A 22,171-nucleotide genomic window follows, 5' to 3' on the forward strand; every position below is an offset into this window, starting at 1 on the left:
AGTAGCTAGCTAGATGGCTACAGTTGTTTAGGGAAGTATTCGTTTGCTCGTACACCTTCCCATATCCAATGAAGTGTAACTTTGAAAAATAAAAATGTAGCCCTATAGCTAGGGTGAAAAGGAGAACTGTTTCCACCAGCAGTTTCAATGTGTGAAGCAGTGGTGGGTTGAGTTTAAATGCCACAGTTGAAATGCTTCCTGTCTAAAGTATGGTTGTTTCCTGCATTGCTGAACATAATCATGACATGTTTAAGCAATGCACTGAAAATGGTGACCTATATGCACACTTAACACACCCTACCAATAGCAGAGACATGGATATTTTCATCTGTTTTCTGCTCTGTTTACAGTTCTCATGTCAACTCTGCCACTTCCTGCAGAATGTAATTATGGGGGGGTCCTTTTAATAATTGTTGACAAATTGTGTCTCCACAGCATTCATCCAATCAGACACAATCTTAGAGGTACTTCACTTTGGTGAGGGAGGCCTCTTGCAGGTAAGACACGGTTTCCTTACACTCCCCTCCTAGCGACCACAGACAGGCACATGACCCTCCCTATACAACATGCACAGCTGAACACACTATCACGCTACTATGTAGTTACTCAGTAAACACGAGGTGAATAGCAGCCTGTGAAATCAAGTATAATCGCTGTAAAAATTAAGATGAGAGCAGTATCTTCTCAAAGCTGTAACTTTCACTTTCTCTGCTATGTATTTTTACCCACATAGTCTGTGGTTAGCCTTTATCGGGTGTCCTTGGTCGTGTGCTGTTCACTGTTTCACATGAAACAAACGACAGACAGGACTTCTGTGAGATGTCCAAAAGGACATTATTTACAGTGATACTACCCAGATATCATAGTTTACAAACATGTCACTGTTATAGAGGCTAGCTAGCTCTGGTCGGCCCGGCGGGGTCAGCACATCTTTGTATCCACTGTCCATCCCACATGTCACTGCTCTGAAAGTCAGTCACCCCTCCTCTCTCCACCATTGTTCACCTGAGCACCTCGCCTGCCTGTGCTGATTGGCCTTAACAGAGCAGTTGAGGGCTCAACTCATTTAAACCCCCTGTGGAGTGTTTGCATAGTAGATAAACATCCCCTCTTTATCTATGATCAAATAGGCCTAGAATTGCAAACAAGTTGAGGGAATGGTAAGAAACAACAGGTAGACTGCCACCACTTCACAGGTTAAATGGTCCTAGATGAACAAGGGCAGTAGTTGTGTAAATAGAGATGATGCATAAACATGGCAAAGGCCGGTTTGATTGAAGGAGGTCCATAGTCAGAGACGTTAAGCTTTTGCTGGTTTTGATACTTGAATCACTGTAGTGCAAAATATGATTTTTCAATTAGCAGTGAGGTGGATATAGAGTTAATACAGCACATTCTGAATCCCATGCAAAATGGGCACCAGTCTTGGGTTCAATTAATGGGTGTCAAAGGCCTTTGTGTGGAAACACATCTGTTTGACTGCTGTTATAAAACAAAATTACATCATCATGTCAGTACTGCTCAAATTTGCATGCTTCAGCACGTCTTACTTTCTTATTTGCCTACGACTTTCTGCATCTAGACCTGGTTTGTTTGTTCTGATGATATCATTAGGAGTGGGATAACTTTATTTTTGTTCCTACATTTGAGCCGTGTCATGGCAGACTAGAGCTATGAAGATCGCCTGCTGCTCATCTGCTCACCTGACATGGATTTTTCTTTGTTTTACAGATAGAGCCTGACCTTCACCTGGGTTCATATCATCAAAAAAGGTATGATGTATATTTTTTTATTATCTTTGAATGCACCTATGACTGTCTCTGAGAGAACTATATTTGTTGTTGCAGGCCATAATGACTGTAAACACTTAATTCATTAAACGTCCTTATGTAACACCAGTCGTACCTAGATAGACTCTAAATGGGAGGGTAAACCCTGGCATTAGAATCACATCTCTACTCAGCTTATCTATGCCTGAGTTTTTATGGCTGCTAGCCAATTCCATATGTAGCGGCTTGGCTTCGTAGGAGACTGATCCTCCGTTTGCCACACCTTGTTCTCATTTCCATCAACATAGTCATGCTCTTGGAGGTGGGGCTGGTTAGCTGGCTGCTGGGAGGTGGAGCTGGTCGACTGGCTGCTGGGTTTCAGTGGAGGTAGACGACGGGAGGGTGTGGGTCTGTGTGTGTCCTAGTCGCTATGGAGACAGTGGAGGGATGTTAAGAGTTTTCAGGAGGCTCAATCAGAGCCCCCCTGCATCAAGGCAGTGTTAGGATCACATCGGGAGGGGACTAGGTTTACATAGCATGTGGACAGACATCATCGTTAAAAGAGAGAAGTGTATTGTGAATACGTTCCCCCTTTTATACCTCGGTTATGAAGCTTTCAGCCAAACTAGGTGGCAGTTCGCTACACTTAACCTTGGTGGCATTTAGAAGAACCGGTCTGAAACATGTTAATCCTCTTGAATAATCAGTGTGTCCTGCCTTGCATTCCTCAGGCCAGGTTAACCGTCACCCTCAGCCAATGAGGTTTCTCCAGATCAGAGGCCTGTCTCTTTCCTTAAGTAAACACACACACAGGTGAACCTAACAGGCTTCCAGGGATTGTTTGGCAATCTGTGTGTTTCTGTGCTAGGGTCACAAACTAACTCAATCTGCACCGGCGGCACACGCCCATCTGGCGGCACACGCCCATCAGGCGGCACACGCCCATCTGGCGGCACACGCCCATCAGGCGGCACACGCCCATCAGGCAGAAGTACATGTGGCATGACATAATAAGTCGGTCAGATCATCATGAGAACCACATCAGAACACATGGATGGGATGGAAGGCCACGGTGCAGTACGTCATCGTGGCGATTGTCAACATCAGCAGGGTTTCTTTCCCATGACGTTGTGTGTGCCCTAGGTCTGTTTTGGTGTAAAAATCTATTAGTGTAAAAATAGCCAAAGCACAGGCCTTGGTTAGGATATTTGAGTGCTTCTCTCCAGGGCTTTAGTGGCTCCTTCACATGAATCTATTTGGTCTGAAAGTGTCTCGCTCCATCTTTTTCACTCTCCTTCATCTGCTCTGAAACTGAGACTATTATGGTGGATGGGATCATGTGAGTTTTAGTAAGTTTCACAGAGGGATCTCCTCTCAGTATTTACTATTTTCTACATTGTAGAATAATAGAGAATGTTAAAACTATGAAATAACATGTGAAATTATGTAGTAACCAAAAATCTTTAAAAATTCAATATATTTGAGGTTCTTCAAAGTAGCCACCCTTTGCCTTGATGATTGCCAAGAGTGTGCAAAGCTTTCTTTCAACCAGCTTCACCTGGAATGTTTTTTCAACAGTCTTGAAGGAGTTCACACATATTCTGAGCACTTGTTGGCTGCTTTTCTTTCACACTCTGCAGTCCTCATTTGGGTTGAGATCGGGTGATTGTGGAGGCCAGGTCATCTGATGCAGCACCATCACTCTCCTTGGTCAAATAGCCCTTATACAGCCTGGAGGTGTGTTTTGGGTCATTGTCCTGTTGAAAAACAAATGATAGTCCCACTAAGCGCAAACCAGATGGGATGTCGTATCGCTGCAGAATGCTGTGGTAGACATGCTGGTTAAGTGTGCCTTGAATTCTAAATAAATCAGTGTCACCAACAAAGCACCATCACACCACCACCTCCATGTTTCAAGGTGGGAACCACATATGCGGAGATCATTCGTTCACCTACTTTGCGTCTCACAGAGACATTGCGGTCTAATGTCCATTGCTTGTGATTTTTGGCCCAAGAGAGTCTCTTCTTATCGGTGTCCTTTAGTAGTGGTTTCTTTGCAGCAATTCGACCATGAAGGCCTGCTTCACGCAGTCTCCTCTGAGCAATTGATGTTGAGATGTCTGTTAATTGAATTCTGTGAAGCATTTATTTGGACTGCAATCTGAGGTGCAGTTAACGCTAATGAATTTCTCCTCTGCAGCAGAGGTAACTCTGGGTCTTCCTTTCCTGTGGCGGTTCTCATGAGAGCCAGTTACATCATAACGCTTGATGGTTTTTGCGACTCCACTTGAAGAAACGTTCAAAGTCCTTGACATTTTCCGGATTGACTGACCTTCATGTCTTAGAAATGACAGCCCATCATTACTTTCTTTGCTTATTTGAGCTGTTCTTGCCATAATATGGACTTGGTCTTTTACCAAATAGGGCTATCTTCTGTATACCACCCCTACCTTGTCACAACACAACTGATTGTCTCAAATGCATTAAGAAGGAAATAAATTCCACAAATGAACTTTTAACAAGGCACACCTGTTGAGTAGGTGTGTCAACTTTTGACTGGTACTGTGTGTGTGTATATATATCTCTCACACACACATGTTGCCAAAATGCAATCTGGGTAACTATTTTTAATCCTATGTTGATAGTTAATGTACCAATTATATGACAATGGAACAACACACAACATTCAGATTTTACTGACTTACAGTTAATTTAAGGAAATCGGTCAATTGAAATACATTTATTTGGACCAAATATATGGATTTCACCAGACTGGGAATGCAGTTGTGAGGCCTGTTGGACGTACTGCCAAATTCTTTAAAACGACGTTGGAGGCCGCTTATGGTAGAGAAATTAACATTACATTCTCTGGCAACAGCTCTGATGGACATTCCTGCAGTCAGCATGCCAATTGCATGCTCCCTCAACTTGAGACGTCTGGGGTGTTGTGTGACAAACTACATGTTTTAGAGTGGCCTTTTATTGTCCCCAGCACAAGGTGCACCTGTGTAATGATCCTTCTGTTTAATGAGCTTCTTGATATACGTCAGGTGGATGGGATATTTTGGCAAAGGAGAAATGCTCAGTAACAGGGATGTAAACTAATTTGTGCACACAATTTGAAAGAAATAAGCTTTTTGTGCATATGGAACATTTCTGGGATCTTTTATTTCAGCTCATGAAACATGGGACCAACACTTTTTTTTACATGTTGCATTTTATTTGTATGTATTCATTCTCATAGACCCTAATAGCAACAGCTCATATTGATGCCAATGGAGTCCCCTCACGCCTCCCTCTCTGTTCACCTTTGTCCTCTTAGTTGACTTGATTCCTCTCCATTGTTTGTGTAAACATCCCTAAGGGCAATTACGTTCATAGCTCTCTTATCTAGAAGTGTTGGGTTATACCAGTGCTTAGATTTGAGGAAGTTGGTATAACCCAGTTGACGGAAGTGATGTCCCAAAGGTATAGAAATTCATTTAATTACAAAATGAAATGGAATGGCACTGAAGGGTCTCTCTGCATAAAGTGAATTGCTTGAAGAGCAAGGAATTCAATTGAGAGATCAATACAAATGGAAAAGCAAGGTGGTGAATGGATTTTGTAGCGGAAATGTACGCTGTTAGTTATTGTATGCATGTGCCTTTTTAAAGTCTGATTTGATAATGAAGGTCAATGTCCAGACTCCAGGGCAGCATGTGTGTATGAGGATGCAGGCGGTGCTCAGAAGAGCCTTATGTTGTGGTTATTGTCTGGTACGGCTGCAGGTGCCTGTTCTTTTACACCGGAGTGTCTGGTCTACTGTTTCTAACAGCTGAGATGCCGTGTTTGCTCTTTGTCATTAGTCTCTGAAGATTATCTCACAAATGGTTTATCAAGACACAACTTTTCCAGCACTACAGATTTAGCAAAGTTCTGCTTTTGCTATTTAGATCAGTTTCGATTCAGTTGAAAGAGCCCCCATGGTTAACTTTTATTTAACCTTTATTTAACTAGATAAGTTAAATATGCAAGCATGCCAATTTTCCTTTCACTTTGACTTGAGGTTTCTGTCCACAACACCAAGGACTGATTGACCACCAAAAGCATGAAATAACACAACGGCTTGTGTATTTCCTCTCCAGATGACTAGTTGTGTTCAGCTTGTAAATAGTAGTTATTCATTGTCTAGTCAGCATCGTGTTGAAGCCAAGATTAGATTTAGTAACACGTGGTTAATCTGTTTTCTTAATTTTATTAACCTTTCTCTGTTTTATTTTTGTCTTTCCATTGCTTAGGCGTCACCCCAGTTATTATATATAATGCAATAGGTGTCTATTTATCATGGTTCCACCTCTTCTGGCTAGCAGCCAGTATCATTAGCTTTCTTTTACATTTCTCTACAATATGCAGAAGATTCATTATCAGATTCACTTTATCCCCTGGCCAGCATTCAGCAGGTTTAAAGTTCTCTAGACAATCTCTATAATATGCAGAAGAGACATTTGCGTTGTTCAGTTGCTTAGTTGGAACAGGAAATGGCTTGTGGCTTTTTAGTCACGATGCTGACTGACGATGCATCTGTTCCTTTTTTTATAGGCTAAACTTCGCACCTCTCCTCCACCCACGGCGAACTAACACCGCCAAGCGTCCCATCTATCTGCTGACATCGTTTTTTTAAGCATTCAGTCTACATCAGAAGTTGGCCAATGCACGCCACGCAGAAAGGCAATGTCTTAGTATTTGCATTTTGAAACCTCAAGAATTTAGAGTGAGTGATTGGCTGTTACAAAGGGGCCTTTTTCAGTCAGTCAGTGGCCCATTATGACCATTTAAACAACGCATGATGTGGCTTTGTTTGTACTCTGAAGCTATAGGGGGAAAACTACAGGGAATCTACGTCTGTTTACATTATAAATAATATGATCTACAATTAATATAGGCTGAACACCGTCTGCATTGTTCGCCACCTGCAAATGTATGTTCAAACGCAGTTATAAACGCTGCAAAATGCAGGAGTGGAGGAGTCATTCTGAGAGAGGTATGGTTGGTTGTAGAGCTCTGTAAACACACAAACACACACATAGACAGAGGGGTGTGTGTGATTTACCCAGCTGAAGGTCAATCTCCCATAGCCACATTAAGAGCATATGCAGTTCTTTTCCGCCTCACTCTCTTAGAACACACAAGACCACAGTAGTAGCACAACTAAGTTCTAATGTACAACTATGACTTCATAGAATTCATTTGTATTCTAAGTGTAGGCCTTGGAATCCAAGGAATAATAAAAACATATATTCCTTGTTGCACTCCAACTTAAGAAGCAAATGAGTTCCTGACGATGTATAACATTGGTCATGGATCCACAGTGACACCTTTTTATGACTTGCCTGTGTGCTGTCGGCTTATACGTGTTGTTCAGGGAAGCCATACTGTCTGTGTCGTGTGCAGGGAGCGGTTTCCCTTTTGGGTGCCTTGTTTCTCATGCAAAAATCTTGTTTGTCTGAGCTGAATACACATGCAATGACACATCTGTTTAATGCATATCTCTGATTTCAATTATCTTTGCAAAAACTATTTTGGGGGGAAATTACAATATGTAGTCATAGTCAGTCAAAATTATATAAGGGAAGCAACCTTGCAGTAGATCACTTGTTTTTGCAAAGCAGGTTTGGCAGGTTTCCTGTCTTGTTTTGGCGGTTGCCCTGAGCTTTTACATGTTAACCTGATTTGCGTTACACACACAAACACTCCTCCTGGAACATGAGCGTTAGGCAATAGGAAGTAGGACTGCAGCATGGATGAAAAGCCGTCCTTGTTTCCCTTCTCTTCCTCACTATGGTTCCTGTTTTTTCTCCCACAGCTCACCCTTACAGAGAGGGAACAGCAGGCCCATACGCTTTGAGCCGCCAATGCTGGATTTCCATGAACAGTGAGTTAACTTCCTCTACCTAGAGATATACCTGCAAGTAACCTAGCGCTTAGAGCGTTGGGCCAGTAACCGTGAAGGTAGCTAGTTCGAATCCCCAAGCCAACAAGGTGAACCATCTGTCAGTGTGCCCTTGAGCAAGGCACTTAACTCTAATTGCTCCTGGGTCACCATTGATAATGGCAGACCCTGGCCGTGACCCCACTCTCCGAGGGTGTGTCAGGGAGAGTTGGGATATGTAACGAAAACACATTTCCAATTCAAACGTGTTTAACATAGGGCTAGGTGGTAGACCGTATTTTACTATATACCGGTATTTATGAGTTTTTACTTTACCTTCTATAAATGTATTTGAATGTTTGGTTTGTTAAATGTGATACGCCGTGTGTAACGTCCATTTTTATAGTTTACTCCTCTACTTGAGTCATCTCTCTCTCTCTCTCCATGCTGCTTTCCACACAGACCTAGTCCCACCCCCTGTCACTCAAGGAGCGCATTTGTTGTTGCTTGACCGCGACACTTTCGTTCAGTCTGCATGGTCAACGCACAATATGCAACAATGTTGATGACAACGATGTTGCCACTTTGATCTTAATATAAATCTACAAGCGTTCTATAATTACAGCTAGTTTGTATTTTCTTAGCAAGTTAAGCTAAATCGTGTTAGCCGGCTAATAAAAGTACTAAGTCAGATCAAACGTAGCTAGCTAATACAGCCCGATACCAGTACTGGTGGAGGCTTAAATCAGCATGTTGTTTGTGCAACAGTATCTTCTAAATCAAAGAGGAATAGGCAAAGAATGAATATGTTGGCTATATGAATAAAGATTTAATGTAGCCAAAGGTTATAGGGTCCCCTAGGAAACACTGAACATCACTTTGGTTCCTACCCTGTCACAATAACTCATCCATGGCATTTTCATTTGTTGTCATGTCAAACAACACTGTATTCAAAGTGCCCACTATTATTTATATTCTAACTATAGAATTATAATAAACATTCTATTTCCATGATTCCAAAAGTTCACCTAAGTGTTTTGATCTAAATCACAATTGCAACATTTGGTTAAAAATAAGGCCTAGTATTTTTGCCCCTGTCATGGCAGTGTGGAAATGATCTCAAATGAGTCCAGGAAATGCAGGAAATGATTTTAGGTTGAAGTTGACTAGAACAGTATTAAACAATCAGAATGGAGAAAAACCCATTGAAATCATTTAGAATATATGTGTTGCCACCGTAGGGTCACGCACTACTCATAAAGCAAATGGAGAACTTTTATTAATCAAAAACATAAAATACTGTCAAAAATGTGAAAAATACCATATGATATGATATTTTGGCCATATCGCTCAGCCCTAGTTTAACAAGCGTTTCGCTACACAACCGCAATAACATCTGCTAAATATGTGTATGCAATCAATACAATTTGATAATACAGACTTGTACATGTGTGAAATGGGACAAATTCAACCATCAACTATTCTGTTTATTTTCGTCCTGTCACTTTGTTGAGATTTAGATTCTGTGCATCACCCTCTCAGATCATTTGACAACTTGGCATTGATACGTTTTAAACGTGCTCTTATCTGCTGGGTATTTCCACAGTTAAGAGAAGAGGCCTCCTGGAGCATGATCGTTTTATCAACATCCGTTAGGAGAGACAAGGAAATGGAAATAAAACTGATTTTCTTTGAGACTCCATTTAACCCCATTAGGCCTATATGTTTATGACAGCTGTGTTTCAGACAGCTATATGTTGGTGCGACAGCTATATGTTTGTGCGACAGCTTTCACAACATTGTTTCTCTTCCTGTTCCCAGGCCTGTTGGAATGCCAAAAATGGAGAAAGTTTATTTGCACAATCCTAGTGCAGAGGAAATAAGCTTGATATCTATATCAGCAACAACTGCACATTTTCATGCATCATTCTTTCAAAACAGGGTGAGTAGCTAATAAGTATAACCCTATGGCTGTCTCCCATTCCACAAAGATGCTGCCTACGAATTTAATCTTAAATGTCAGTTACCTACTGAGGAATGTTCTACCTACAAATGTAGGTCCTTTTGGAGCAGGCAGGTAGGCAGCAGGCAGGTAGGCAGCTAGCTGCCTTTTGGTTTGGGACACAGCCGATATCTCCTGTCTTGAGGTGTTTCCTCGTCTACAGGCATACGCATGGCTTGTTCAAAGGCTAAAAGAATAAGCCCTGTGTTTGTCGGTGGACAGAGGCTCATTTCTCCGGCCATTCCGATTCCCCTGCCTGTCAGTCTGACCTTGTGACCTGACTGTTATGGGTATCATGTGCTGGTTTTGTACTTTTTGAAAAACAAGAGGCACGTGCTCAACTGTCAACATTCCACCATCTTGGGCCTTTTAACTGAACTCATGACAGCTCTGAATCCAGTGCACTCCTGAGCAGAGGAGATGGTGAATGGTGTGACAGTGCTGCTCAGCATGTTTGAGTCCTGAGAGTAGAGCAGGAAAATCAGGTCAAATAAGGAATAATGTTGGCTGGAGCAAAATACGCCCTCTTTCCACCTGGTCTTTAAACATTTTTATTGTTAAAACGATTTGTTTATGTCTGGCTGTCTTCCAGTATCTTATAAAACGATCTATGGCATCATGACAAGAATCTTCATGTTTACTGCTTTATCACACCCAAGACTGATCTTAAATGGTTGGTTACATTTATAGTTCCAAAAGTAGCTCGACCTTTTGATTGGATAATTGTTGTATTCTTTCTCTCCAGTTAATTTATCCCTTCTCTTCTTCTCTCCCTGTAGATAATTCCACCAGGGGGGAATACGTCGTTTGATGTGGTCTTCCTCGCTCGAGTAGTAGGAAATGTAGAGAATACTTTATTTATTAATACCTCGCATCATGGAGTGTTTACATATCAGGTGTGTATGAATACGTATGTTTACATAATGTGTCACTATGTATACTAATAATTCTGTAATATGTCTGTATACTGGAGGTGTGTTCTGGACACTGTATATAAGGATCCTTTGTGGGTTGCATTTTCTGCTGGTTTTCCCCCCTGCCTGCCACTTGGAAACCAGCTCACACTGTGAACCTCTGGATCTGAGTGCTCTAGATCACGTAGGTGTAGGAGGCTTAAATCAGGTCTCTGCTGTAGGTCCCTGCTGTAGGTCCCTGCTGTAAGATCATGAGTCTTATGTTGCTGGTGTCTTATCCCCTGCAGGTGTTTGGTGTGGGCATCCCCAACCCCTACAGGCTGCGGCCGTTCATCGGGGCCCGTGTCCCAGTCAACAGCAGCTTCTCTCCACTCATAAACATCCACAACCCACACAGTGAGCCACTGCAGGTAGTGGAGATGTACTCTAGCGGAGGAGACCTGCACCTGGAGCTCCCCACAGGGCAGCAGGGAGGAACGCACCATCTGTGGGTGTGTATAGATCAGGACAATCGGGGGCTTTTAGATTATTATCCTGTTACTTCCACACAATTAGCATTGGAATTGAGACAAATACCTGACCAGAATGGAATTTTAATTGGGCAACTACTTGACCCCTGAATAGAACTAAACATGTCTTTTCTGTTCTTTCTTCCTGTGTGGTTGTCAGGAGATTCCCCCGTTTGAGACGAAGGGGGTGATGAGAGCCAGTTTCTCGTCGAGAGACGCAGACAACCACACGGCCTTCATCAGAATCAAAACAAACGCCTCCAACCAGGACGAGTTCATCATCCTGCCTGTAGAGGTGGAGGTCACCTCGGGTGCGTTTCCAATAGCAACGCCTCACACCATGTTTCCAATAGCAACGCCTCACACCATATGTTTCCAATAACAATGTTTCCAATAGCATCGCCTCACAGCATACGTTTCCAATAACGTTGTTTCCTATAGCAACGCCTCACAGCATACGTTTCCAATAACAACGTTGTTTCCTATAGCAACACCTCACCATACATTTCCAATAGTAATACAGTGAGGGGAAAAAAGTATTTGATCCCCTGCTGATTTTGTACGTTTGCCCACTGACAAAGAAATGATCAGTCTATAATTTTAATGGTAGGTTTATTTGAACAGTGATAGACTGAACAACAACAACAACAAAAATCCAGAAAACACATGTCAAAAATGTTATAAAATGATTTGCATTTTAATGAGGGAAATAAGTATTTGACCCCTCTGCAAAACATGACTTAGTACTTGGTGGCAAAACCCTTGTTGGCAATCAGAGGTCAGACGTTTCTTGTAGTTGGCCACCAGGTTTGCACACATCTCAGGAGGGATTTTGTCCCACTCCTCTTTGCAGATCTTCTCCAAGTCATTAAGGTTTCGAGGCTGATGTTTGGCAACTCAAACCTTCAGCTCCCTCCACAGATTTTCTATGGGATTAAGGTCTGGAGACTGGCTAGGCCACTCCAGGACCTTAATGTGCTTCTTCTTGAGCCACTCCTTTGTTGCCTTGGCCGTGTGTTTTGGGTCATTGTCATGCTGGAATACCCATCCACGACCCATTTTCAATGCCCTGGCTGAGGGAAGGAGGTTCTCACCCAAGATTTGACGGTACATGGCCCCGTCCATCGTCCCTTTGATGCGGTGAAGTTGTCCTGTCCCCTTAGCAGAAAAACACCCCCAAAGCATAATGTTTCCACCTCCATGTTTGACGGTGGGGATGGTGTTCTTGGGGTCATAAGCAGCATTCCTCCTCCAAACACGGCGAGTTGAGTTGATGCCAAAGAGCTCCATTTTGGTCTCATCTGACCACAACACTTTCACCTAGTTGTCCTCGGAATCATTCAGATGTTCATTGGCAAACTTCAGGCGGGCATGTATATGTGCTTTCTTGAGCAGGGGGACCTTGCGGGCGCTGCAGGATTTCAGTCCTTCACGGCGTAGTTTGTTACCAATTGTTTTCTTGATGACTATGGTCCCAGCTGCCTTGAGATCATTGACAAGATCCTCCCGTGTAGTTCTGGGCTGATTCCTCACCGTTCTCATGATCATTGCAACTCCACGAGGTGAGATCTTGCATGGAGCCCCAGGCCGGGGGAGATTGACAGTTATTTTGTGTTTCTTCCATTTGCGAATAATCGCACCAACTGTTGTCACCTTCTCTCCAAGCTGCTTGGCGATGGTCTTGTAGCCCATTCCAGCCTTGTGTAGGTCTACAAGCTTGTCCCTGACATCCTTGGAGAGCTCTTTGGTCTTGGCCATGGTGGAGAGTTTGTAATCTGATTTGATTGCTTCTGTGGACAGGTGTCTTTTATACAGGTAACAAACTGAGATTAGGAGCACTCCCTTTAAGAGTGTGCTCCTAATCTCAGCTCGTTACCTGTATAAAAGACACCTGGGAGCCAGAAATCTTTCTGATTGAGAGGGGGTCAAATACTTATTTCCCTCATTAAAATGCAGATCAATTAATAACATTTTTGACATGCCTTTTTCTGCATTTTTTGTTGTTGTTATTCTGTCTCTCACTGTTCAAATAAACCTACCATTAAAATTATAGACTGATCATTTCTTTGTCAGTGGGCAAACGTACAAAATTAGCAAGAGATCAAATACTTTTTTTCCCTCACTGTACCTCTATACTTATCTGTGACTGGCTGATTGAGACATCTCCTGATCCTGTGTGTCTTTGTCCTCAGCACCGGGAATCTACTCCTCAATAGAAATGTTGGACTTTGGAACGCTACGCTCACAAGGTATGCTGTGTTCACTTCACGTTTATACCCTCATTCTCCAATGGGTCAGGCTTTCATGAAATATTTGAGTGATTTGGATGTTTCAAAATGGTTATTGGGTGATTTGATTAGTTGTTTATTGTATTTTCTGTTGAAACGTTTTACAGATCGACCAAAGCAGTTGAATTTGCATCTTCTCAATTCTGGAACAAAAGATGTGCAAATAATGAGCGTTCGAGCGACGCCGTCAAACGATGCCATCACAATAGACTTCAAGGCCGTCACGCTAAAAGCTGGAGAACATAGATACACCAAAGTCGCCAGTATTAGTTTTGATGGTAAGTGAGCTATATTACTCAGTACTCCCCATACCTTCTGGAATTTCTCCTGCATATTGCACCTCTGCCTTTTTGTTCCAACCTGTTTTGACACGGTTTTGTTTTTTTGATTTCCAGCATCGAAAGTTCAAAAAGCTTCCCAGTCCTCTGGTAAAATAACAGTAAAAGCGAAAGAGAAAAGCTACTCCAAACTTGAAATCCCATACCTAGCTGAAGTTCTAGACGGGTAGGTTTTTCTGTTTCCTTGACCAATAACAATGACAAGTAGTGTATATAATCAGTGAAAAGAAGTGTTATTTTTCTTTTTCTTTTTTTTACTTTAACGAATCACTATTACACAATTTCGGAACATTTGAAACGTCTCCACTAACTCTCCTCTCCATCTCTGTGTGTCAGGTATTTGGGGTTTGACCATACGGTCACGTTGTTCCACATCAGAGACAGTGTGCTAGAGCCAGTGGTCAAGCCCATCCACCTCACCAACACCTTCCACTTTGCCATCCGCATCCATGACGTGTCCCTTCCAGATGAAGCCAAGACCATGTTCTTAGTGAGTAACTGTTTTGAACTGTATCGTGTTCCAGAGGCCTGTTGCTGTCGGCCAACTCAAAGCTTGCAGGCTTTTGTTCCAACCCAGCTTAAACACAACCAACTTCAATCAATTACTAATCACGGCCCTCAAGTCTTACTATAAGGAATGGCTACATTATTGATCCCTGAGGGGACTTTGGTTTGTCAAGTATTAAATGTGTTGAACCGCTCTGTTGTCCTCTGAGTGTGTCCTAAGGTGGCAGCATGTATGTATGTATGTATGTGTGTGTGTGTGTGTGTGTGTGTGTGTGTGTGTGTGTGTGTGTGTGTGTGTGTATACATATATATGAACGGTCCCATGTTCTCCTCCTCAGGTGCAGAACTTCAGTGAGCCGGTGTTGATCCCCCCTCAGGAGTCTCGCTACATCTTCTCCCTCCACTTCCAGCCCGTCCGGCCCTCCAATCACATCGACAGCAACATCCTGCTGGTCACCAACGCCTCCAAGTTCCACCTCCCCGTCCGCGCCTACACTGGATTCCTGGAGGTACTGCAACACACACACACACACACACTGGGGAAATAGTGTACACACACAAATAAAATCCTGCACACACTCAAGTACATTGTGGGGGAAACACCTGCGAATGCATATTGTTACGAAACCCATAACTAGATCTTGACCTCTTGGTCGCCAGTCCAGGCAGATTATCATTTGTTCAGATGGTGACTAAACATAAATATGTGCAAAAACGAAAATTCCGAACGGCATACCTAAACGAAAGATTTCAAATCAAAACGAAAGGCCTCATGGCCACCAAACCAACCAGCAGCCTTACGTCTTGCAAGCTGGGACACTGACTGACGATCACCCGATGTGCTTATCAACCTGGCTGAACAAGGTTCCTGCTGCCCCCTGGAGGAATGGTGTGTGGAAGTGTACCCTGGATAGGGTGTTGGTGCATGTCCTAATACTAACCTGGCCCCCATATCATAACAATATACTCTCGTTTTTCTTTTCCTCCCCTCCTCCCTACAGCCCTTTGTCCTGCCGCCCAGTCTGCAAGAGAACTTCCTAGACTTTGGTGTTCTCAGCGCTACAGACACCAGCAGCATCCTGTTTGTGGTTGTCAACAGCAACCCCATCGAGGTGGGCTCACCCTCAACACCCCTCTGCTCTGTAGACATCCCATAATAAAGCTGTACAGCTCTCTTTTTGAATGCATGCGTAACCATGGGTAACTATTTCAATGCTTCACTAGAGGTGGCTACCTAGTATCTCTCCTTCACCGCAACTTGTTGGAAAACAGATTGGATTAGTGTGACGGAAAAGGAGTCGAGTCATTTTCTCACTCACTTGTACAGCTGGTGATCCGGCCGTGGCTGCTGACAGGAGAGAGTCTGAGTGTGGAGCTGTTGAAGATAGAGAGAGGCAACAGAACCACGGTGCTGACCAAGACCAGAGAGCTACACAGCACCTCAGCTTCTCCTCACAAAACGGTAACAGCATCACAACTACTACTGTCCCTGGCCTGGCTGAATCTAGCGGTTCATGGTTGGAGATAATGGAGGTCATTTAAGTCTGCTATGAAATATATCTTCTCTACATTTTCTTTTCCTTGAAATATAAGTTTAAAAAAAAATATATATTTTAGTGTTATCCAGAGTGACTCAATGCATTCATCTTGGTGGGACAATCACATCTTTTTTTTCACTTAGTCGGGGATTCAAACCACCAACCTTTCTGTTACTGGCCCAACCTCTTAACCACTAGGCTACCTGCCGCCCCTACATATTTAGTATGTAAGCACTCTCATGGTCCTGAACAGATGGAGTAGAAAGGAGGTGTGTTTAGATAACTACAGAATGCTGTGTTCATCTGCTAGGAAACACCAACAAAGTGGCCTTGTGTCTGAGAGCAGCAGGTAAAGTAGATGGAAATCAGGAGGCTGACTGACGGCTCTGTTGTTCCACCTGCAGGTGATCCTGGCCTCGGGCTACTATGCTGCCTTCCGGGTCACCCTGGTGGCTAAAGACCTGGAGGGGGCCTACGACGGAGCTATCCACATCACAACAGACTACCAGGTATACCTGTCAACTGGCCTGTCAAAGTGCTACTGTCACTAAGTCCTGCTATTGAGTTGCTAAGGCAACTATATACATTTTAGTTTTGTGAAATTGTTCTATTTGGCCAGGGCTCACTTGAAATAGAGATGTCAATCTCAACGTAACTTCTCTGGTTAAATAACGACACACACACACACATAAAAAAAAGAAAATCAGTACATAAAATGCATTAATTTGTTCATTGCTCCTGTGTGATGTTTAAGAATTGTCAGTGATTTTCATTCCTCTTCTGTAAACAGATATTAACGATACCAGTGAAAGCAGTCGTTGCAGTGGGCACGTTGACCAGCTATCCCAAACACATTGTCCTCCCGCCATCTTTTCCGGTTAGACTAACTATATATTACTTGTCGTAGATTGCTATATTGTTTTGAGTCTATCAAACATTTTTGTATTTTGCCTCTATAATATTTTTCTACGTGTTTTCTGTCCGTCCCAGGGTAAGGTAGTGCAGCAAAGTCTAAGCATGGTGAGCTCGTTCTCTCAGAAGGTGACCCTGCAGCAGATCCACTCTCTGACTGAGGACTCGCGTTTCTACTACAGGAGACTGAAGAACAACCGGGACGAGCTGGAACCCAAACGCAAGTCGAAGGTGGCCAAGATTTATTTTGACGCCAGCTTGCAGTGTGGCGACCACTGTTATGTGGGAGTACCGTTTGTTCTGAAATGTGAGTATTTTTGGTTGTTGGCGTGTTTCTTTAATGGTTTCTGGTTAGTTTGCTGCTGTACTTACTTATTCTTCATTAAAACATCTTGATCTTCTTTCAGCGGAGAGCAGACCGCCTGGGCTGTCAATGCAGGAGGATATGTGGGATGTGGACGTAGATTTGTATCAAATGCTCCGTCGGCGATGGAAAGCACTGAAGGAGAGTTCAGGACACATGGCGGAGGCGGTGTTTGAGGCCAACGCTGACCTCCAGAAGAACATTGAGACCAGAGTGTCTGCTCAGCTGAAGTGGCCTTCTATCATGAACTCTTCCCAGCAGGTCCTTTTCCCTCTCACCAGCCTCACCAGCTCATCGGTGAGGCGGATTCATTAACATCTATTCTATGGGAAGATCTCAATTGCATACTCCTCGCATCCTCTCGTCTCATCAAAACCCATTGGATGAGAAAGCCAAACCTCCTCCAATGGGTTTTGAGGAGGAGACAGGGTGCGAGGAATATGCAATTGAGATCTTTCCTATGTCTAGCTTAGAATACTATACTGAACATAAACGCAACATGCAACAATTTCAATGATTTTACTGAGTTTATAGTTCATATAAGGAAATCAGTCAATATATATATTTTTGAAATTGGGCAATCTATGGATTTCACGTAACTGGACAACTGGGCCTGGCTCCTCAGTGGAGCCAGGCCCACCAATCAATACGTTTTCCCCACAGAAGGGCTTTATTACAGACAGAATACTCCTCAGTTTCATCAGCTGTCCAGGTGGCTGGTCTCAGACGATCCCGCAGGTGAAGAAGCCGAATGTGGAGGTCCTGGGCTAGCGTGGTTACATGTGGTCTGTGGTTGTGAGGCCGTTTTGACATACTGCCAAATTCTGGCGGCTTTTGGTAGAGAAATCATTAAATTATCTGGCAACAGCTCTGCTGGACATTCCTATTGTCAAGATGCTAATTGCGCGCTCCCTCAACTTGAGACATCTGTGGCATTGTGTTGTGTGACACAACTGCACATTTTACTGTCCCCAGCACAAGGTGCACCTGTGTAATGATCATGCTGTTTAATGAGCTTCTTGATCTGACACTTGTCAGGTGGATGGATTATCTTGGCAAAGGAGAAATGCTTACTAATAGAGATGTAAACAAATTTGTCCACAACATTTGAGAGAGATGAGCTTTTTGTGCATATGGAACATTTCTGTGATCTTTTATTTCAGCTCATGAAACATTGTACCAGCACTTTACATGTTGCGTTTAGATTTTTGTTGAGGATAGATTGGCAGGCCCTGGGGGGTTCCCTGACCATGTGACCAGAGCAACTCTAAACTAAGGCTATAACTAGAGCCAAGAGTTTTCCTGGTCAAGTCATACGGTCAGGAACAACTTGGGGTCCTGTACATGCTACTGTATTGAGCCTTCTATTCTAACCAGCAGTCTTCTGTTGCCAGGAGGTAGAGGTTGTCTTGGAGAACCCAGCTGATGTTCCTGTCTATGTCCAAGTCCTGCCGTTAGCCCTTTATCCCAACCTCCCGGCCGTCACCCACAAACTGGCACAAATGTGAGTAGCCTTGTAGTGCACTTGTAGTTTGCTAATAGTCATTTTGTCTGTCACCCCTTTTGGCAAGAAGTTTCATGTCACACTGATGGTGTTTCTCCACCATAGAATTAGAATGAATAGAAAATAATTTTAGAAGTAATTCTATGGTCTTAACTTCTTATTCTTTCACGCCAGGTTTCCCCTGGAGAGGCTCCCACACTTCACCCCCGACACAATGGAGTTTCAGGTACACAGAAACCATGTGAGTTTACTTTGCTCTGTCTTTTAGTCCTGTGTTGTGCCAGTTGATCAAATACAATCATTTCACAATGAATGTTTGAGACTTGACTCTCTCCTTCCCCTTTGCAGACGCCCGTGGCCAGAGGCAGCGCAGGCTTTGCCGAGGGCTCGACGACACAACCCTACGTTTACAACCTAATGCTGCAGCCAGAGGAAGTGAGGTCGCTACGTGTGAAATTCTCCCCCGTCAGCAACCACACCGTTTCCTCTCTGCTTATGCTCAGGCATGTTAACCCTATAGCCTGTAGGACTTAACCAAATGTCCACTTACATAAGTCTCTGGTTTGCGTCCCAAATGGCATCCTGTTCCCTATATTGTGCACTACTTTTGACCAGGATCTATGGGGTTGTGGTCAAATGTAGTGCACTATATAGGGGATAGTGTGCCATTTTATTGTACAGTGTTTATTTATTTTATTTAACCTTTATTTAACTAGGCAAGTCAGTTAAGAACAAATTCTTATTTACAATGACGGCCTAGGAACTGCCTTGTTCAGGGGAAGAACGACAGATTTTTACCTTGGCAGCTCAGGGATTCGATCTAGCAACCTTTCGGTTACTGGCCCAACACTCTAACCACTAGGCTACCTGCCGTTTATGCTAACTGCTTGAGGTCAAGATCACTCTGAAGTTCCAGCAAGCTCTGATGTTGCTTCTTAAAATCTGCACCTCTTTGGGAGCAGGGTGCTGATTTGAGACGTTGAGCTATGAATATCTCTGTTGGACTGAGGAGGACGGGCAGAAGAGGAATATAGTCTCCCAGGTGCTGTAGTAGCTACAGGGTTACAGAGAGAAGTCAGCAGTCAGACCATATATCTTTTACAGCCTTTGACTGTTAAATGTTTGTTTTTTTTACTTTCTCTTTAAGTTCATTTGTCGACTTGGCCATATTGGTGGATGAATGAATTGCAATTTGAATCATATCATTGTGTGAATAAAATATAAACTGCTGTTTATTGTTCTATTGATTGTTAACTGTGTATGTCTCTCTGTCTCTGCAGGAACAACCTGACGGTGATGGAGTTCCTGGTGGTGCAGGGTCAGGGCAGCTATGAAAGGCTGAAGGTAGGGGGCAAGGCCCCGGGACCAGGGGGGTTCCTCAGGTTCAAGATGACTGAGTCTCTACTGAAGGACTGCACAGACAGTGAGTGGTCTAGAATCCAGTTTGTTATAGATGTCCTGCATGCACAGACAGTGAGTGGTCTAGAATCCAGATTGTTATAGATGTCCTGCATGCACAGACAGTGAGTGGTCTAGAATCCAGATTGTTATAGATGTCCTGCATGCACAGACAGTGAGTGGTCTAGAATCCAGATTGTTATAGATGTCCTGCATGCACAGACAGTGAGTGGTCTAGAATCCAGATTGTTATAGATGTCCTGCATGCACAGACAGTGAGTGGTCTAGAATCCAGATTGTTATAGATGTCCTGCATGCACAGACAGTGAGTGGTCTAGAATCCAGATTGTTATAGATGTCCTGCATGCACAGACAGTGAGTGGTCTAGAATCCAGATTGTTATAGATGTCCTGCATGCACAGACAGTGAGTGGTCTAGAATCCAGATTGTTATAGATGTCCTGCATGCACAGACAGTGAGTGGTCTAGAATCCAGATTGTTATAGATGTCCTGCATGCACAGACAGTGAGTGGTCTAGAATCCAGATTGTTATAGATGTCCTGCATGCACAGACAGTGAGTGGTCTAGAATCCAGATTGTTATAGATGTCCTGCATGCACAGACAGTGAGTGGTCTAGAATCCAGATTGTTATAGATGTCCTGCATGCACAGACAGTGAGTGGTCTAGAATCCAGATTGTTATAGATGTCCTGCATGCACAGACAGTGAGTGGTCTAGAATCCAGATTGTTGTAGATCCCTGCATGCACAGACAGTGAGTGGTCTAGAATCCAGATTGTTATAGATGTCCTGCATGCACAGACAGTGAGTGGTCTAGAATCCAGATTGTTATAGATGTCCTGCATGCACAGACTGTGAGTGGTCTAGAATTTAGTTTGTTATAGATGTCCTGCATCCACAGACAGGAAACCATTAATTATAGGTGGGTTGAACTCCGAGAATAGTCTTGAAGAGCCCTTTTGATAGTTTGTTTATGCTTGTGTATTTGTGTAAATTATATATTTGATCTCTAGACACACAACCCTCTGCAGCTAAAAATAGATATGAATGAAAGAGGAAGTTGTTAGAGGTATGTGACTAATTAACTTTGTGAACCTTGTTTCAGAAATGAAGTTGAAGGAGCCGAATGTCACTCTGAGAAAATCCTTTAAGTTAGAGAACACTGGACAGCTGGAAATTAACATTCAATCCACTGAAATAAACGGACGTCTCTGTGAGGGATTCGGCTTTAAAGTCCTTAACTGCCAAGAGTTTTCACTAAAACCCAATGCTTCGAAAGAAATCGTCATATTGTAAGTAAACCTATAGCTAGCTGTTTAAAGTTAATAGATAGATAAATATCCCGTGAATCACTACAATTGTTTTGTGCTTGCTTTGTTTAATCACTAGTACCTCCAATGACCAACGTTGATGTGTCTCATCATCTCTCTCAGGTTCACGCCGGACTTCACAGCCTCCAGGGTAATCCGGGAGTTAAAGTTCATCACCACCGGAGGCTCTTACTTTGTGTTCTCCCTCAACGCCTCTCTGCCCTACCACATGCTGGCCGCCTGTGCTGCTGTCCTCCCCAGACCCAACTGGGAGCTGGAGCTCTATGTCATCGTCTCTGTCATCATGAGGTGAGAGGAGGAGCCTCACAAATAGAACACATTCTAATTCTATGGGCGGAACCCCACCTAGACCGTGTGTTCCCTAGATTAGTTCAGCGGCCCAGTATCCAGAACTAGGCTCATAGGTTGCACCCCATATATCATGAATTATCTTGGCATATCAGCCTTTCTACATGTTCAAAATACATTTATTTAGCTACATTTCTTGGACAGATATTTCCCCTGTATCTAAGGCTGTAAGGATAACTAACGTTGCCTCTATCTGTTGTCCCCAGCTCTATGTTTCTGCTGGTGATTGTAGCGGCCTATCTGGAGGCCCTGGGCATCTGGGAGCCGTTCAAGAGACGCATGTGTTTCGAAACATCCAGCACCTCCATGGAGACAGGGAGGCCCTTTGACCTCAGGGAAATAGTACGACTTCAAAGCGATGCACAGTGAGTTTGTTTTCTGAATGTAAGTTTTTGTGTAAACTTTGTCTGACATATGTTGACGTTAGTATCTGAAATGGTTTGATGAGTAGATCAGAGATGTTTAGTATGTAAATATTATTTTATTCTATAATTACTGACTTCTCAGTATTTTGTCTC

General features: G+C 43.2%; 1 protein-coding gene across 3 annotated transcripts in view; it reads left to right on the forward strand.

Annotated features, from left to right (window-relative positions):
* LOC115179724 (transmembrane protein 131) overlaps nucleotides 1-22,171 on the forward strand; it is a 32,109-nt gene that overhangs the window by 984 nt on the left and 8,954 nt on the right. Inside the window, exons 2-26 of one of the 3 annotated variants that reach the window (XM_029741407.1) lie at nucleotides 436-497; nucleotides 1,732-1,772; nucleotides 7,615-7,683; nucleotides 9,502-9,622; nucleotides 10,462-10,578; nucleotides 10,884-11,087; nucleotides 11,266-11,416; nucleotides 13,298-13,354; nucleotides 13,501-13,671; nucleotides 13,789-13,897; nucleotides 14,068-14,221; nucleotides 14,577-14,747; nucleotides 15,240-15,350; nucleotides 15,566-15,700; nucleotides 16,181-16,285; nucleotides 16,567-16,653; nucleotides 16,767-16,995; nucleotides 17,096-17,349; nucleotides 18,447-18,556; nucleotides 18,731-18,797; nucleotides 18,905-19,059; nucleotides 19,837-19,979; nucleotides 21,080-21,266; nucleotides 21,408-21,593; nucleotides 21,860-22,018. In XM_029741407.1, the coding sequence (XP_029597267.1) occupies nucleotides 436-497; nucleotides 1,732-1,772; nucleotides 7,615-7,683; nucleotides 9,502-9,622; nucleotides 10,462-10,578; nucleotides 10,884-11,087; nucleotides 11,266-11,416; nucleotides 13,298-13,354; nucleotides 13,501-13,671; nucleotides 13,789-13,897; nucleotides 14,068-14,221; nucleotides 14,577-14,747; nucleotides 15,240-15,350; nucleotides 15,566-15,700; nucleotides 16,181-16,285; nucleotides 16,567-16,653; nucleotides 16,767-16,995; nucleotides 17,096-17,349; nucleotides 18,447-18,556; nucleotides 18,731-18,797; nucleotides 18,905-19,059; nucleotides 19,837-19,979; nucleotides 21,080-21,266; nucleotides 21,408-21,593; nucleotides 21,860-22,018 (3,355 nt within the window). The remainder of the gene's footprint in view (nucleotides 1-435; nucleotides 498-1,731; nucleotides 1,773-7,614; nucleotides 7,684-9,501; nucleotides 9,623-10,461; nucleotides 10,579-10,883; nucleotides 11,088-11,265; nucleotides 11,417-13,297; nucleotides 13,355-13,500; nucleotides 13,672-13,788; nucleotides 13,898-14,067; nucleotides 14,222-14,576; nucleotides 14,748-15,239; nucleotides 15,351-15,565; nucleotides 15,701-16,180; nucleotides 16,286-16,566; nucleotides 16,654-16,766; nucleotides 16,996-17,095; nucleotides 17,350-18,446; nucleotides 18,557-18,730; nucleotides 18,798-18,904; nucleotides 19,060-19,836; nucleotides 19,980-21,079; nucleotides 21,267-21,407; nucleotides 21,594-21,859; nucleotides 22,019-22,171) is intronic. The other 2 variants (XM_029741408.1, XM_029741409.1) reach the window with 2 other exon arrangements.

This window comes from Salmo trutta, chromosome 39, assembly GCF_901001165.1.
Source record: "Salmo trutta chromosome 39, fSalTru1.1, whole genome shotgun sequence".
In the NCBI taxonomy this organism is placed as follows: domain Eukaryota; kingdom Metazoa; phylum Chordata; class Actinopteri; order Salmoniformes; family Salmonidae; genus Salmo; species Salmo trutta.